Raw genomic sequence first — 18,589 nt, forward strand, 5'->3', positions numbered from 1 at the left:
GACAGTGTGGCTCGTTCCAGCTTTCTATTTTGGTATGTCAGTAAAGGCACAGATGGCAGGTCTGAGCTGTGGTACTCTGACATATCTTGATAGTTATGAAATTTACTTGGTCAAGCTGGGGTATTTTTTGCCAGAGTCTGTATTCTATTATAGGTAGGGACAAATATAATCTGTTCCCTTTTATGAAAAGTACATGTGAGCCTTGGGTAAGCATGCTTTGCTTACAGTTAAGCTCATGCTTTGCTAAATCAAGAATGTAGAGAGACAAAGGACTTTTGGTATACACAAAAGTTTATGTCATATGTTATTGTATTTGGATTGCTTAGCTAATGCATTCAGGTGGAGGATGGGGACAAATCCTTCATGATCGGCTTCCTCCAGCGGTTCTGCTAGAAATTCAGCAGTGGGTCCAGAAGAGATTAGAAGAACAATGGCTGCCATTGTTCCTGGCAGATGAACAACAAGGGGCAGTGCAACAAGCAAAGGTAATTTTTGAACAACAGCAACACATGCAGGCATTGTTTTTTGTTTGGCTCATAATTTGCCATTGGGATTAAAAGGTTCAGAGGAAAAGCAGCCTACAATTCACATTCAGATTACATTCTAAAAAACACCTAACATGCACAGGTTGTAGCATTTAACTTGATAACTGTGAAGGCGGTTCCTCTGAAGGCCTAGTCTGGATCACAGTTGTTAAACCCTAAACCTGAATAAGCTGGTGTTGGCTCTGATGCCAGCGGGCAATGCTCATCTTTGCTGCAATGTTGCTCTTTCCATAAGCTATTCAGTTCTAGCCATACACTTGTGCATAGAAGAAATGCTGCTTTGTAAAGGACAAGAACACAAACAGATGAGTAGGCTTCCCATGCTGTGTTCTCTCTCTCATACACTGTCTCTATTTTCCCATCTGGCATTAGAGTGCCTGTAGAAATTACTTCAAGTCTTATGAAATTCTGCTGAGTTGAGGAGGTTAACTACTACAGGCCTTTCTTTCCATTGGTTACTTTAAAAAGTTGCCAGAAAACTAGGAATGAGGAACCATTCCTAAAGACTGGGGTATGGGCAGAGCTTATATTTGCCTTTTATGGCTGGGATCTGTGCAAAATCATCCTGGTAACAGTTTTCCAAAAGGCTTGTTTTCCCTGCACTGCCACAGAAGCTCTGAAAAATGAAGTCAAGGGCGAAGGAAACTTGACGGTTCCACCACGTGGACACACATGCGCACTGCATTGACTCATAGAACCCATTATCTTTTTCACATCAAGAGATTTATTAGTAATGTTGTCAGAACTGCACATGAACTGGATCCTTTTAATTGATTCAGAGCACTAAGCAGTCAGAAAGTAGAGGTTCTGATAAGATAAATGGTACTTTTAATAGTGATCATACTAAAGTAAAATTTCCTAACCTTCTGCCCTTTTTATCTGAATTCTGCTTCCCTGATGTGCCTTGGCACAAGACCATGGGATAAGGCTAAGCTGCTTCCAGTTCTGGAAGCTCCTTCATTCCAGTTCTTGCACCTGCTGCACTGTATTGGCAGCCAGAATAGCCCCCTCATTTTGGAAAACACTGAATTATACTCTAATAAACAGTTCACGGGAAATACATAGTTCTAATCTGGTTTTAGTCTGTCCCTAGCTTCATTTATGTCTCACTGTTTTTTTCTCTTTCTTACTGCAAATTCAGAGGATGAAAAGGTCCTTTGAAGAATGTATTTTAGAAGAAATGAAACCAGATGACATTCTCCACTTGGCTTCATATTTCACAGTGACCAAACGCTGTGGGCTTGCTATGTAGCCTTTATTCAGGAAATCTGCCCTTGATTTGAGGTGTACTTTTTGCTGCAAAGAAGTTGCAGAATCAAGTCTCCATTTCTGATATGTCTGTCCAAAAGAGCAAAAACATTTCATTTTAGAAACGCCCCAGTATTACAACCCAAAATCGGTTTGCAACGTGATTGGTTCCTCATAACATTATAGCTAAGGTAAACCAGTGGAAGAGCACAATGTAACTGCCATTGCCTCTTGACTTCTTAATGCCCCAGTCTGAATGAACATAGACTCTTGGAACCATAGAATGGCCTGCATTTAAAAGGACCTCGAAGATCATCTAGATTCAACCCCCCTGCCATGGGCAGGGTTGCCAACCACTAGAGCAGGCTGCCCAGAGCCACACCCAGCCTTGCCTTGAATGCCTCCAGGGTTGGGGCATCCACAACTTCTTTGAGTGACCTGTTCCAGTGCATCACGGCCCTCTGAATGAAAAATATTCTCTTAACATCCAACCTAAATATCCACCGACTTAACTTCAAACCATTTCCCCTTGTCCTGTCACTATCCACCCATGTAAACAGTTGTTACCCCTCCTGTTTATGTGGTCCCTTAAAATACTGGAAGGCCACAATGAGGTCTCTCCGGAGCCTTCTCTTCTCCAAGCTAAACTAGCTCAGTTCCCACAACCTTTTCTCATAGGAGAGGTGCTCCAGCCCTCTGATTATTTTAGTGGCCCTCCTCTGTACTCATTCCAAGAGCTCTGTGTCTTACTGTTGCTGGGGGCCCAGGTCTGGACGCAGAATTCCAGGTGGGGTCTCACAAGGGCTGAGTAGAGGGGAGCAATCACCTCCCTCTCCCTGCTGGCCACTCCTTTTTCTAATGAAGCCCAGGAGTAGTTGGCCTTCTGGGCTACAAGTGTGCACTGCTGACTCATGACCAGCTTCTCATTCACCAGGACCCCCAAGTTCTTCTTGTGTTTGTTTACAGCTTAACAAAGGACGGTGCTCTTGTGCATTCTCAGTAAGTTTTATGCATGAAGAGCCAAATGAAGATGTATCAACTATTCTGCCACTGTGGTCTCAATCATTAGAGGGCTAATCATCAAACAAGAAGAATTAAAAAATGAAATGACAATCTTTTGTTCAACCATAGGTAAAGGACAAAACTGAAGATCTCCTAAGACAGAAAGAGAAGACAACTAGGATGTGGAAGGCAGGTGAAGTTTATTATGTCTCTTGTGTTTGTACTTTCACTGTCTTTTCTGTTTGGAACTTGCACATGATTGTATTCACTACAGTAGGACAATTACTCACATTAATGATGACTTTAGCTCCCTGCTGGACGTTCATGGTAAATTTCTCTCCTTTCCTGTCTGGAGAGGTCATACTGGAAAAAAAATGTCCCTTGTTCTGTGATGTAGATCATTCTTAACCCTCCTTAAACTGGTATTGTACCTTTAATTCACATTTATCTGAATTTTGCATGCAGTGGACTTATTGGGACAAGCTGTTCGTTCCAGCATCTGGTAGTTTATTTATTATTGCGAGTGGATTACGTGCAGACACAAAAGGGAATGTGAAGTATGCAGTGGAGTGGGCAGGTTTAATCATATCTCACAGTATCTGTTTCATTTAGAATTGTATTTTAATCTTACAGCACTGAGATAATATCAATTTTAAACATCTTAAACCTTTGTAATAATACATTTAATCAGATGTTTGCCAGTTTTTTCTCTTGAAGAGCAGTGAACTCTTGGTGATTGCCAACATACAAGTTGCGTACATTTATTCAGTTGAACTTTTCTTTTATTGTGTGTTGAAATCAAACTGGAGACCCGGTCACCAATTATCCATGCAAACCATTAGCTCAGAAGAGATCAGAGTGCATGTGGGTTCTGTTAACTAAGTTTTCTTTTTGTCTGTCAGGAAGATAGTTATTTTCAGTATTCTGCTTTAAGGTTGCTGATCCACAAACTAAGCAGTACTTGTACACCTACTACAACATTGTACGTTAGTATAGAATTGGGAGCAACATTATGTTCTTCCTTTTATGAACATGTCCCCAAAATGATTTTTTTCCAAAAGCTGTCTTGTCCTGGTCACAGTGCATGGCACATGTGTAGAGATGTGGAGGACAGCCGAGAAGATGCCATCTTACAAAGTTGAGCTGACTTATTTTAACCAAGGGACCCTATGGGCAATCACCACACATCCTCCTGCAGGGCTAAGTGCCCATCCCTGGCACCTCAGCAGCAGAACATGGAGCATAACCCTTGGTTCTAAGTAAATGTATGGAATGACTTTTGGCTTAGAATCAGGTTAGATTTCCAGGACTTTTTGCAGCTAAAAATGTTTCTATCTCATGAAGATCATTGAACAGCACTCCATCCCTCCAGAACGTTGAGAGTTTTATCCCACTGTTGGAAGATAGTTTTCATTCATCCATCTGATAACAGAGGGTGACTGTTTGGCTTGCTCTTCAGTGACAGCACAAGAACTGTTTGTTCAGGAAGGCAGGCCAGCCTGAACTTCATTTCAAACAAAATGTCCCTGCATAAGCCATCTTCCTTTCTCCACCCTTTCCTGGCTGCCTACTGCTCTCTGCTTTGCAGCAGGAGGATTTCCACAATGCCTCGATGACTTTAAATTCTATTTTACTATTGGTAGCTTTACTCCACAGAGAGCAGACTCTCCAGCTTCTGTTGGTGGTCATGGCAACACTTTTCAAAACTCATTTTGTTAGTGAGATCCCTGTCAGAAGCATTTAACAACTTCTAGCTATGCGGTTTGTCTGTTCTTTTTTCTTTGTTGTTTGTTTGCACAAAACTCAAACTGTTCTCTAGAAAAGTAGCCTGTTGCCATAATCAATAACAATAGCTGTTTCCATACTTTATAGTATGTAGTCATATGGTCTAAATCATTGTCAGTCATTTCCTCTCCCATCACGTTTTCCAAAAAATGTTGCCCAAACCAAACTGGAAAAAATAAAAGAGAAAAGAAATGAAAAGAAAGAAATGAAACTACGCCAAATTCTATTGTATCCATGTCATAAACTCATAAACTACTGAAAGTTACGGTCAGTGCAAAGATAAGGATCAGACAGTTTAAGCTAACTAATGCCTTTGTTATTGCTTTTTGAAACAAAGTTTATTTGGTGCATTTATTTCTTCTTTTGACAGCATGTGGACAATAAGAGGGTTTCTTCATCTAGTGAAATAATTGCTTTCCGCAAAGCACTGTTGGATCCAGTGACAGCAGATCAGTTTCAACGCTTTGTGTCACTGAAAGGAGACCTACTGCAGAATGGAGTGCTCTTTTGGCAAGAAGTACAGAAGTATAAGGTACGACAGTAAAGCAGCACAAGGGGAGTGCCATTCAGTTTGTAAGCAAATGTCATCTGTTACTGCAAATTAGGAGAACTGTAACAAGAATAGCACTAAGTATTTTCTTGTTCGTAGTAAAACCTCATTCACTGTTTAACTGGTTTTGTTCCTTAAGAATAACTGCTTTTTAATGCCTGAGTTTCTTTTACTTGTTCAAACTCTATCTATTCTCTTGAGTCTTTAATATCTATTCTCTTGAGACCTTAAGGGATACTGTTAACCAGCTGATGCCCCCATTTTGGTATACATCTTCTGAGAACCAGAAAATATGAAAGCATTAAAACGTTCACTCTGTCTTTACAGCCAAACGCTGTTAAACATGGAGATTATTGCTGAGTTTGGTAGTTACCAGAGATAAGTTTTAAATGCAAGCAAATGTACAACAGTAAAAATAGTATCTACCCCAAAAACTTGCATGTAAAATGCAAACACCAGCTGCCTTGCACTCCACACAGTGTAGTTGCATCTGACTGCAGCTGAGGAGGTGGCCAAGGTCAGCAGCAATTTCCTCTCTCCCATGTATGTACACACCTAGTTGTACAATTGTGGCAGTGTAGGGCAGCGCACCATCAGAATTTTCTGGAGTAAAAATTTAAATCACACAGCAGCTTCTCAGTAGCACCCCGGACTGAATGCAGGAGCACCACGGATCCAAGAGCACCACATTCCTCTTTTCTTTTGCCTTTGGGATATTGCAGAGCCTCTCTTGGGCTCTTGAGCAGGGTGGTGTATGAGCAGGAGATTAGCTAATGTGCTCAGAAATTAGGAGGTAAACACAGGTGATGCTGCAGTAGCACTTGGGAATCTTGCTGCAGGCACGTGACTGCATTTTCACTGGTTAGTTCTGGCATTTGAATTTGGGGTCTATTTTAGAAGCCAAACCTCCAGCTCCTCTGCCTCCAGAGGGCTTTTGTCCCATCCTCACAGAGGTTCTGACCTCAGTATGAGGAACTGTAGGCTGAAATGCTCTCTGGAGGTGCTGCTGTCTCTATCTTGGTTACCATGGGACTAGCTTAGACTAGGGGCTTGACAGTAAGGCACCTTAAAGTACATGGCATGAATTATTCTCAGAATATTTGATGTTTTTCCAGATCAGTTCCTCTTCATTCCTATATTGCAGAGAATACAAACTTGCAGCAAATGTGGAATGTAGTTTAAACTTTTTTTTTTTTGTGGATCTGCTTTCTGAAGAAAGCCTTCATTGTTTTATATCCCACCCCTTCTCCTCCTTCTTTTTTTGTTAATTTTATTTGTCTACTTATCAAGAAAAAATACAATCTGACCATATTTCTACATGCATGCGATTTGTCATGGTTGGCAGTTGATGCTCTTTATAGAAACAAAGAGCTGGAGAAGTAGGAGTGCTGTGGGTCAGGCTGATCTTGAGGAATATTGCCAAAGATGTGGGCAGCGCTCTGCATAGTGCATGCTTGTGTTGTCTGAGCCCTATCATGCCATCAGTTTAGATATAAATCCCTAGGGGAGCTGGTGTCTGCACTGCTCCTTGTAACCCATTCGGGCTGGCGGCACATCTTGGGACAAACCAAAAATAAAAAAAAATTTTTTTGAAAACAAATGTGAAGAAATATAACTCTGTGGATCATTTCCATCTGTTCCTGTAAGTTCACGTCTCATTCCTCTTCATATCCTATGGCTTGTTTTTCTTCCCACTTACTACAGATCTCTTCTTTTTCTTCTATGCTAGATGAGCAAAGAAAGCCATAATATATTCTTAGGATATATTGAATACATTTTGGTATTGCTGAACTTTCTTTGTTGTAGCTGTTATCATTCTTTTTTTCCTTCACAAAACTAAGAAGTATCCATAATAAAACAAACCAGCTCTTCCACATGCCACATTTCTGGTTAAAAGCCCTGTTTTTAATTTCTTCACAAAGTAAATAGCCAGCCTTCTCTACCAAAACTAAAAGCATACTCTTTATTTAGAGATTTCTCTTCCTGAACATTCTCCGGAGTTCTCATTGTGCCTTTAGTAGATACATGAAATAATCTATTGTTATAGAAATGTCTTGATATTTATGGATAGATGGAAAGTATGAGTTTCAAAGGGTTTCAAGGAAGCTCTTTGTATGATTTTTCTCTCCTGCCAAAGTGCAGTGGTAGCATCATCAAAATGTGAAAACACAGTAAAAATTGCCTTTACCAGAATTATAGAGTCTTATTAAAATAGAAGAAAACCCCATTGCTCCTTTGAGATCTCACCTTTGTAAGTTCAGGTTTGTTTTGTATTCTGTCTACCCTGCCATGAATTATTTCAGACACCGATGTTTAAGGAAACAAGAAGATCTTAAAGAATGGGGAAATGAGAAGATTACAATGAATCATAGACTGTACTTGTATCTGCAGTTGCCCTCCCTTGTGCCAACATTCCTGGCTATAATATCTTGTACCCTTCTAAATCATTCCTCCATGTACTTGGAGTTTGTAGAGCACTGGTGTGTATTTTTTTTCCAGTTACTATTGCAATGCAATATCAAGCTCATTGTGAAAATCAGTGCATTTCACACCTATAGGTGCAATTTTATTTTCAGCAGTGTCTCCTATTTGCCTGCAGTACACTCAGATGGAGTGCAGGATAAAAAATATACTGGTCATCAGAATGTGCAGATAGAAATCTATGACTAAAAATCAGACCTTAAATAAATGACTGCTGTATATCTGCATTTGCAAACCAGAAGCCCCACTCATGTTTTAACTATGGCTGTGACCATGCACATTTGCTACAAGAATTTCATCCTACACACTGAAGGAATCTGTCTGTATAATTATTTTTGTATGACTGCTACTCTTTGATCAGTGGGCCCCTGCAAAGGGTCTTGCATCTCTCTCTGTGTTGACTGAAAGTGCTGTTTTTCGTCTTTCAGGACTTGTGCCATTCTCATTGTGATGATGCCATAGTCCAGAATAAGATCACGACTATTATTGATTGCTTTATCAATTCCACCGTCCCCCCAGCTTTGCAGATTGACATCCCAAATGAACAAGCACAGAAGATTTTGGAGCGCAGGAAAGAACTAGGACCTTACATCTTTAGAGAGGCACAGGTAAGAAACTGGGAGAATCTCTGAAGCAGATTTGGCTTAGAGTTTGTGTGGCTGATTTTAAGGACAGTCTTCATTGCTTCTGTGACAATTTTGACTCTGTCTACAAGCCTGGACATGAAGTAGAACACCGGAGTAATTGCTTTCAGTGAAGACTGTATGATGAATATGACAGAAAGGATCCAGATATTTACTGCTACGTAAACTGGACAGTTTGTGTCAGCTATCTGATCCTAGAAAGGTGCTATCCAAGTCTGCCGAGGCACTCTGTCAGTAGAAACGAACACTGCTCATTTTTTGTCACTTGCTCTTTACCATTTAGTTAATGTCAGAGAAGCAATTTATAGTTAAGAGTATTCATTCACAGAAATGTGAAAAAAATGCAGATGTGAATAAAGTGCAAAGCTTAACTTACCGAATCTTTCCCTTTATTACCAAAAGTCTGCAGCCAATTTCTGTCTCTGATCTGTACTAATCAGACTGAGCAGCAATTTACAAACCCTTAGCACAGCCTTACTATTTTCTTATTCCTTGCTACTAACTTCTACAGCTTATCTTCTAAGAACAAGAAAGCTAGTTCTTCTTCCTTTGAAATGACCAACAACATATTTAAAACTCAAGTGTGAGTCCCTAAGATGTTTTGATTACATTATGGTTTGTCAGAGAAAAGGGAAGGTATAATCCTAAGTGAAATCAGACTTATTTCAGCCTGTGTAAAAACAAAACAAAACAAAACAACAACAAAAAAAAATAAACAAGAGGCAGAAAGAAGGCATAAAACCAAGGGAAGAACTTGGCCAAAAAGTTGGAATTCAAATATGACAGTGACTCAGATATCACTTTCAGGTACTTTGAGCTAGAAGCCACGAGGTGCTGAGTTTGACTCCTTAGAAGCCAACTTTTTGAATGAGAATGAAATATCTAAATAAAATGAAAAAAGTGAGCCTTAGTACGTGCAGCAACGGAATTTGCTGAGCCCCTCTGTTTGCTTTGTAAAAATTGTTTTTCTTATTCTAGTTCAAAAAAGACCCTGTGAGAGATTATATCATTTAAAAATTATCCAAGATTTGCTCATAGATCTGTAATGTGGTTTAAGAGTCTTTCCAGAGGCAAAAAAAGTATTTCCTTTCTCTTAAGGAGGAAAAAACCTCTCTCCCTAATGAACTGAATATTTGAAATACTTGAGCAGTACAGTGGTGCAAAAGAAATTCTACTGGTGTATATTTTATCAAGAATACTTGTAAAAAAATGATGGATGTTTTCATTAATGCAAACAATTGTTTAGGGAAATATAAAAAAAAGAAAGTGCCTTTTAACTGTGTTTTAGGAAGATTTCTCACCAGTAATAAACACACTGATGAAAAGCATGTGCTGAGCAAAGCTGGGCTGAAATGTCAGGACATAGTACGTAGGAGGAACAAGGCTGTATATTCAAAAAGAAATAGTTATTTCATTCTCATGGTAAAATACATTTTATTTTACAGGAAACTCTGACTTCCTAACACAGATGAGGTTGACTTTCTTTTTTTCTGCACAGATGACTATTTTTGCTCTGCTGTTCAAATTTTGGCCAAAATTTTGTGCGTTTCGAAGCCGTTTGTCCAGTGACAAAATTTTACTTGCTTTGGAGAGAAAAAAAGGAAAACGGATGCAGACAAAGGAAGGGAAAACATCAGAGGAAAGGCTCACAAAGTTTCAGGTGAGAGCTGACGAACTGAATAAAAACTGTTTCAAGGGCAAACGGATAGGAATACAAATATCCTTTTCTCAGCCCAAACCAAAGCTACTGAACTCTTTTTGTTAGAATTCAAGCTTTACATGCGATATAGTCTTAGGATGGTTAGTTCCCAATCCTGCCAATGCATGTATATACGTATGTTTAACTTGAAGCAGATGAGTCAGTGAAATACTACTTCTATTAAGTAGGGGAGAAAATGTATTTGAGCGATCTTTTGTGCCAAGAGAAGAGTAGAAAAGAGGGCTGACTTTAAAAAACATCCATGTGTACGATGGCTAACTGCAGACCTGCGCACTGTCCTGTTTTAGAACTTAAAATCCTGCTGGGTCACTACTGAAAAAAAACAAGTGATTAAACAACAACATTTCATATTCATTGTTGAGAAACAGTGTTTGAAAAGTCTGCATGTTATTATTTAAAATACTTACGTACTAGTTGCTTGTGCACTTTTTGTATTTTTTTATTTCTCAGCTTTGACAGTGAAGTTGTGAGGCTGTACACAATGAGTTTCCAGTGTCAGTGTATTAATAGAACTGTGATCCCTACAGTAATATCACTTGTGAATTTGTTTTCCTTTGAATTTTATTATTATTATTACATATATTTTTGCTATTGATTGTAGGCTTTGCAGCAGCTTATTTTTTACAAAATATAATTGTTTGGTCAGCTTGGAGGAGAGAACTTTATTTCAAGGGTAGAGAAATGATTGGACTTACAAACTGTCATAAGTAGCATTGAAAGACCTTTACATATTTTAAATTCCACGTATACATATGTTGAGAATTTACTCACAGTGAGATCCATGTATATCCTTGGACAGACAGTCTTATAGTCCTGTAAGAACAGGTACGCATTGTTATGTTCTTTTTAGACGCATGAAAAATGAGAGCTGGGGAAACGTTACTCAAAGCAACGCAGCAATGTCAAGTAAAGCCTAAAATTCAAGAATTTATGTTGCTTTCTCCAAGGCATGCTGCCTCCATGCAGATATGTATAGCAAGGCCATTGGCAATACTTACAGTGCAAGAATGCAATATTTCAAAGTAATATACTTCTGTGTTTTCACAGACTTATTTTTTCCATCTGTTTGTTGCCTGTCTGTAAGATTTCTGATTAAGATCAAGGAAGTAAAGAGCAAATCTTGGCCAGGAGGGTAAAAACCTATAGCTTTTATGGGGAGCAAATGGGAAAGGTGAATTACTCCTGTAAGCTGGTAAAAAGGGTAAGAAACTTTAGAAACTGACAGGGGCAGGGAATGCAGCTCAGTAAACAGTTTACAGACTATTCTTTTCACAGAAAAAAAAAATATTAAAAAATCACTAAGCTAGTTACTTTCTCTTGAAAGAGTAGAGGTCTTTTCTCCTTTTTTTTTCTCCTTTCCTCCTATATTTTTAAAGAGTTTGCTATTCCATGTTCTCTTTTGTGAGATTTCTATTCCCTCAGTGACAGCGTCACTGTTTGGGTGGTTGATCCCGTATCCCTGGCACAGCAGGGCAGGAAGCTCCTAAAGCCACTCAACCAAGTTCAGGACAGAAACCTTTTCTACCTCCTGCGAAGTCCAGCTCCTGTTCCTCCTCACCAGACTCACGTGGAAGGAGATGTAGCCTTTGGCAGTCTTTAGAAATTATATGTTTTCTAATAGCATTTCCCCCCCACAGATATAATTTGCTATTTTTTTTTAAATGACAAACTGAACAACTGTCATCCTGGTGGAGGAATTTTACGTTCTCCTTTCTCGAAAACTTGTTGCTGAGGTGGCTGATTTGTTGTGGGTTGCCCCACTGTCTGAACTGACCAGATAAGGCAGCTGGATCTTTATGCCATGTAAAGGAAAAACAGGCAGACAAGGTGGTTTTCACTGAGTGATGATGCATGAGTATTATTCGACTATCTCAGTATTTTTTTGTGGGTTCTGACTTGGTATTTATAAGCCAGGTGTTGCTGAAGGCCTCCAGGCTGTGGTGTCAGTGCAGGGCCGTGGCTGACAATTAGGGAAACCAAGCACTGTACAGCACAGAGACCTCTTTCAGTTTGTGTCTGGTAGGCAGGAGTGAGTAGGTATGGTGCAAAGTAAGCTGCAATACTTGGCACAGTGTGATTGCTTCAGAGTAGAGCTGAAATAGTTGCTTTAAACAATACTGCCTTGGGAGAGTATGGTTTGCATCTCCCTTTTCACATATTTGCACTTAATGTGTCACAGCTATATGGGCTCATCTTTGGCCCTTCTGTGGATTTGTTCCTCTGTTAACTCCACATGCCACATACTCAAAAAATATAATTAGTCACTTTTTGCAGACCGCTTTGGTGCCAGTATTTGTAATTCATTGCATGCACAATTGCCCTTTACCTTCAAAACAGATTTTTAAAATTTTAGACGTCAAGTATACTAAATAGTAGGAACTTACACTGTAAGTTCTCTGCCTTTAACAGAGGAAGGTTAAAAACATTTACGTTCATTTTCCTTTGCCATGTCTACTCCTATCTCTTTTAAAGCATTTTAGTAGTAAATTCATTTGGTGGTAAGTGGTGTAACATCATGGGCTATTACATTGCTGTAACACTGATTTATTATGGAAGGCATTACTAAAGAACTCATTTAATTGGCCATTTACATTTAGAAACATGGCAAATATAAATGGTAGTATATTACTATACACAGTATTCTGTACTGGCTTTGGCCTCCCTGTTCCAACAACTGAGAGTCCTACAGATGACAGTGAGCCTGCCTGCAGAAAGAAGATGAGTGCCATGCTGCCTGGGCACTGTAGATGAAAGGGCCCTTGGACAGTGGGGATGCTGAGGAAGGAGCAGGCATCTTGGGAGCAAGGAAGTAAGATTTTGGTCCTTTTCCAGACCTTCTGGGGACTTCCTGAGTGACTTTGGAAAATCATTTGACCTCTTTTTTTGCACAAAGGAGAGTTACATGACTTGCCTCATGGAGATGTTGTGGGGTTAATTATGTGAGATTAAATATGAACATTGATTAATGTCCCTAAAGAGTTTTGGGATCAGACAGAACATGCAAAAGTGCAGCCTTAATAAAAGACTAAAACAACACTGAAGTGACAAATACTAGTTCACTTGAGCAGATTGCCAAGGGTTACAATGCCTTGTCCTTCACTGTGTTTCAGACAAGATTGTGCCTTCCTAGCATGATTACTGTCATTCATTCACAGCTTCTGGGGCAAGGCAGAATTAATCATGGGAAGTTCCATGTTCTCCACTTATACCTCAGGCAAAATTAGGGTATCACAATGGTCTAGCTGCCCTTAAAGTAAGTTCTGTTGCAGGTGCTCCCTCTTGTTTAGTAATAGCTCAATCTTGAGAAAGGTATTAAATCTGAAATGAAGACAGTCTGCAGCAATATAGAAGTCAGGAAACTTTAATTAGGAGAAAGAAAATTATTACAAAAACTTTATCTCTTGATATCTTTCAGTATGTCCAAAGTGATGAATTATAAAACTGAGCTTATTATACTGCTCATAATACTGTCATATTTTGAATGACAAATTTTGCTCCCTCAGATTTGCTTTTTACTTTAGCACAGTAGCTTTAGGTCTAATTGGGAGTTCTTATTATTGTCAGGGTAAAGAAGTGGCGAGCAGTGCTCTGGGACTGATGTGGAGAGAAGACCATCATTTTTGGATGGATATGGGTGGCAGGTGGATAATAAACCTTTTGTTAGAGATATCATCATATAAGATAAATTAAATGATCTTGGGAGAATGAGAAGGTGGATTTGGTTTGGAATATTATCACGTGGTTCTTCAATAATTGTTCATTCTTTTACCATTATGTTTGCAATTATAATCCTTCCTCCCTCCCTCCTTTTTTTTTCCTTTTTTTTTTTCATTATTTGGCAAATCCATAGCTTTAAAAAATTTGGTTTAGGCTTGAGTCCTTTTCTACTTATGCATGAAAATATGAAGATGAACTCATTTAAGAAATCTAGATATTTATACAAAAAAATGAGACAGAAAATAGCCATATAGTACTTGTTCACTGTAGTGAAAAGGTAGCAGTCATTTTATTGCAGAAATGAGAAGAATATGCACTCCAGCTTGGACATATGAAGTGATGGTTCATAGATGCATTGACATTGACATAATATTATGGGGAATCTGTGCTAGTTCTTACCAAGACACAAATTGACAGATGGGCCCCGAACTTCTCATGCTGTATGGAAATAACAGTATTGTTCCCATTCTGATTTAGAGAGTGATCTGAAGTTTGTGTGGAAGCTGAACTGTGTTTATTTCATTGTTAAAAGCAATATTTGTTCATGAAAAGCATCTCTGCACAATTCTTTCCTAGTGGTAACATCATTCTGCTGGACAGGGCAGGCATAAAGAATGGTGAGGCTAATGAGTTTTGAGATGTGATTTAAGATATAGCACATCAGAAGGATGTGTCAAGGATACAAAATGAAGTCCTCAAAAGCACTAAATGCTGCAGCTTTGAAGGTAGAAAAGTCTGCTGTATTTAGTTTCTGCAGAAGAAAGTCAGAGTTGGTTAAATTGCATTTCATGCTGTTTTGAAATTTGCTCATTTGTAGTGATATTATTTTTCACGTGATTCCAGTACTGTAATGATAGAAGTTCTCTTTTCAATAACTGAGATTATTCAACAAATGGGACATAACATAAACAACTTCTTTATCTCATTGTTGAAATGGACCATGAACTACCAGTGATGTGGTCAGGATGCTGATTTTTTTAATCCTTCTTTCAGGCTTCCTGGTCCTATTCCAAGTACATAGAAGCCTTGGAACAGGAGAGAGTACTCCTTAAAATGCAAGAAGATCTGGAGAAAAATCCATCATCAGTATTCACAGGTTGTAATGCAAGGGGAAATGGCCATAAACTGGAGCACAGGAAGTTCCACTCCAATATGTGAATTAACTTCTTCACAGTGAGGCTGACAGAGCACAGGCTGCCCAGGGAGGTTGTGAAGTCTCCTTCTCTGGAGATATTCACACACCTGGCTGCCTACCTGTGCAACCTGGGCTAGGGAGCTGCTTTGGCAGTGGGCTGGACTCGATGATCTCTGGAGGTCCCTTCCAACCCCTACAGTTCTGTGATTCTGTAGTTGGAGGATGTATTTAGCTGAAATTCTCTCAGGATATGGGCTTTGTTTGCTCTTCTTTGGTGTATATACCTCTCCTATACATTTGCTTTCTGCACTACATTTTGAGTGATAGGTTTTCTACAGAAGAGAAAGAAAAAGTTGGGTGGTACCAGCACTGCCTCTACTGCACAGGCCATATGCAGAGGAGAATATTGGCTACTTCTTCATTCTGCACTGTGACATGGCAGTACTGTTTGAGTTACATAATGTTCACGTTCCTGGCTTCCCTATACACAATGGAGATCAAACATTTTTTTTCACCAGTTTGTCAGTATAGTTTCAAGGTTTGTATGAGACATTACCTTGTCCTGTTTGTTCTTTAAATAGCTCCACTTAGCATCAAGGCTAGAAACAGCTCAGTGATATTAAAACATTCAATTTCATATCATTTTAATTTTTTTTATGTACAGGTACCTCATCTATGTCCTTCCCAAAGCCTGGAAATTCTGAAAATTCCACCATTTCTCCAAAAAATAGTGTGACTTTGGAGAGACACTCAAATCTTCCCAAAGAAAAAGGAAGTGAGTACCAGACAGTTAATAAATGTGCTTTGAAATCTGGATTCTTAAAAGCTAGTTTTCCTGTTCTGTGCTCATTAGAAGTAAGCTATTCCACTCCAAATCTTGTTTAACTGAAATCTGAAGCTGTACATTCTCAGTGTGAAGGCAGAATTATTTTTACTCCAACCATAGTAAGTGATCATAATGTTAGGCAGTTTTTTTCTTCAGAATGGTGAATCTATGAAGTGTGGTTATCTAAGCTTTCCAGTTAGAATACTTTAAATAGGAACAAGAGATGATGCAGTCAGGCAAAGATCTGACACCGAACCAGCAATAGATCATCTCTGCTGAAGAATATTAAACATTAGAATGGGAAAAAGAAGTAGGATAGCAAAGAGATCTGTTAGAAAAAGATCTGGAGAGTTTTTTAAGCCTTCTCTAAAATTAGAGAGATAGACTTAAAAAAATAATAGATCTTGATTCTGTTACTCCCCTTCCTCCTCTGTCCCACTTTTCTCTGTTTCTATACTTCAATTTTAAGCAAATTGGTGTCCAGCTTATTTCTTCCATTCGACCTAGAAATTGCTCTTCTCTTTCGCTCATTTTCCTAAAATTTCCAGTGCTGAATATGGTTTTCCTGTAGCAGCACTTTCTGCATGTGGCTTTGGAAAGAAAGCTGGATCATTCCTTTTTCCTTTCTTTCCTAATACACTCTTTCTGTCCTCTCATCACCTCCTCTAGCTGCAGGTGAAACTCATCCGGTTGCACTGGACCTTACGTACATCTGCAGATATTACTATGCTTCATGCTTCCATGCATTTTTGCACTGTAGTTCTGCTCCAAATGAAGTTATGCCAACATAGGAGTCCTTGTGCAGGGGCTTTGGTTCTGCTCTGTAGCTGAAACCTCCCATCTGATGGCTGAAACTGCCATTTACATACCACAACTTCCCCCTTGCACTGCCCATTGCCTCATGGGGCTATGTGGGACCTGTAATGGTACCAAGCATGGGAAGAAAAGAGATTGGAGTACTAGAGCTTGGGAAAAAAGGAGGAAAAGTATTTTCCCTAAATACAGAAATGTTTCTTTCTTCTTCTTTTTATTTCCCACTATCCAAATCACTAATTATTTATTCTCAATGCCAATAAATTAATTTTCCTGCTTCAAGTCTAATTTGACTGCAACAGTAAATGATTAGGAGTCTCCTTGTCTTGATATTGAACCACAAAATTTCTCTGTTTTGTTCTTCCTATTTTCTTGCCCCGTTGTGCAGAGTAAGTGGGCAGCTGGATGAGAGATTGGCTGCTAGCCAGGTCCAACCCACCACACGTTGTTTTTCAGACACTTTCTAACAATTTTTGATGCATTTGTTGAATAATTGTTCTGACTACTTCAACTGGCTGCCACACAGCAATCACACTTTGATACCTTTTGCAGGCAGATTGAAATCCCCCTGAGGAAGGAAATGCAGAGACATTCACCACGGGCGGGCAAGAGATACAAAACTAATGTGTGCAAGGTTTGTACTTACTTCTGGAGCAGAGAACAACTTGGAATATTATTAAGAACTATGAGGGTAGTCATGGCTAGAAAAGAAACACCTTTCACTGTATTCCTAATCAACATGATTGTGATGCTGACTCTTGTGTCATTTATTTGTTTAATACTACACCTTGAGGCTCAGATCAATAAGATTCCATGAAGTATGCACAGTAAAAACAATGATGTAGTCGTGGTACTGAAGATCTTAAAATCAAGCCAAGTTTTTCAGTGCCTAATCTACTGAAAAAATAAAAAACTGCATTAATTGACATCTCTGAAGCAGTGTGTCTCAGCACGCTATTATCTCAGAACTGCAATTCATACGACTTGTGTTCATCAAGAGTAATCCATGAGATGTCTGAACTATCCTAAAATCAAACCATGTTGTATTTTGCTCACGGTCCAGTCTGATTCCCAGTCCAAAGTACACTTCAGCCTCATTTCAGACTCCTCGTCCACATGAAGGCACATCAGGATGCTGATCTGACTGATAACTTTTATAAAATGTCATTACTCCCATGGCACTATACACTGGAAGATTTCCGAAATTCATAGCTCTTCAGTAGTTCTCCCTTAATTTTAACTTCTTTTAAATCTTTAAGAACTATAAAAACGCTGGGGAAGAGTTGATGTTGAAGAGTTACAGAAAGACAGAGGCAGAATTCACTGCCAGGCAGGGACAGGACTGTCGAGACCACTTTGAACATCCTTCGTCAGCCACAAAACCATTGGGTCTAGTCTTTTCTACATGTGTCTAATGCATGTAAGAAAAAGATCAGTGAGCTTCAGCTTGCTGTTGCCAACAGTTGCCTCCAGTTAGGGAGGGGATTGTCTTCTGCTCCCCTTCCCAGCCTCTTGGACAAGAAGGAACTTCTGTGTGTTGTCAGAAATCAAGGGACTTCTTGGAGCTCTTAGATCATCCTGCTAAGGACAACTTATGAGTGCTTTCCTCTACAGTGTGGAGTCACAGTTTAAGTCCACCTTAATTCTTTTTCACTCTTCAAGCGCAGTGACCTGGTACTGTAAGGGATTTCCATCAGAAGTTTCTTTAGAGCGGCTGGCAAGGAAGGACCATGGGCACTTTTATGGCTGTAGCTTCCCTGCCCACACAGCCTCAAAGAAGGAATAAGGGAGATCGTCAATTCAGTTCCTACTTCTCCACAATTCAGAAACAGAGTCTGCTTCATGCTTATCTCTGTTCCTTCTGTGTTTGTGTTGTTTGCTCATGTGATAGGAGCAAACCTGAGAAAGACACATTGGGTGGAAGCTACAGGAAGGGAGTAAAATGTAAAATTCCTATTCCTGTTTTTCAAGTTCTCCCAGATTTCACAGATGCACTGAACTTGAACGCTCAGTGCATCTGAGGAGAGTGGAATGCAGCATCTTGCAGTGAGCACAGCACATGTGGTGCTGTGTGGGCTACCACTCATTAATGTGAAAGGCAAGGAATCATCATGAAATGCCAC

At 39.4% G+C, this 18,589-nt stretch overlaps 1 protein-coding gene across 1 annotated transcript in view; it reads left to right on the forward strand.

Annotated features, from left to right (window-relative positions):
• RGS22 (regulator of G protein signaling 22) overlaps nt 1–18,589 on the forward strand; it is a gene marked incomplete at its 5' end in the record, with an annotated part of 69,506 nt that overhangs the window by 41,237 nt on the left and 9,680 nt on the right. The window contains 9 exon segments of the mRNA XM_065751806.1: nt 327–485; nt 2,925–2,984; nt 4,951–5,112; nt 8,040–8,219; nt 9,754–9,915; nt 13,540–13,567; nt 13,570–13,634; nt 14,686–14,788; nt 15,492–15,602. Of these exon segments, the coding sequence (XP_065607878.1) occupies nt 327–485; nt 2,925–2,984; nt 4,951–5,112; nt 8,040–8,219; nt 9,754–9,915; nt 13,540–13,567; nt 13,570–13,634; nt 14,686–14,788; nt 15,492–15,602 (1,030 nt within the window).

Source organism: Cyrtonyx montezumae, unplaced genomic scaffold (assembly GCF_038088225.1).
Source record: "Cyrtonyx montezumae isolate F1298 unplaced genomic scaffold, pur_monq_1.0 scaffold_8, whole genome shotgun sequence".
Lineage (NCBI taxonomy): Eukaryota > Metazoa > Chordata > Aves > Galliformes > Odontophoridae > Cyrtonyx > Cyrtonyx montezumae.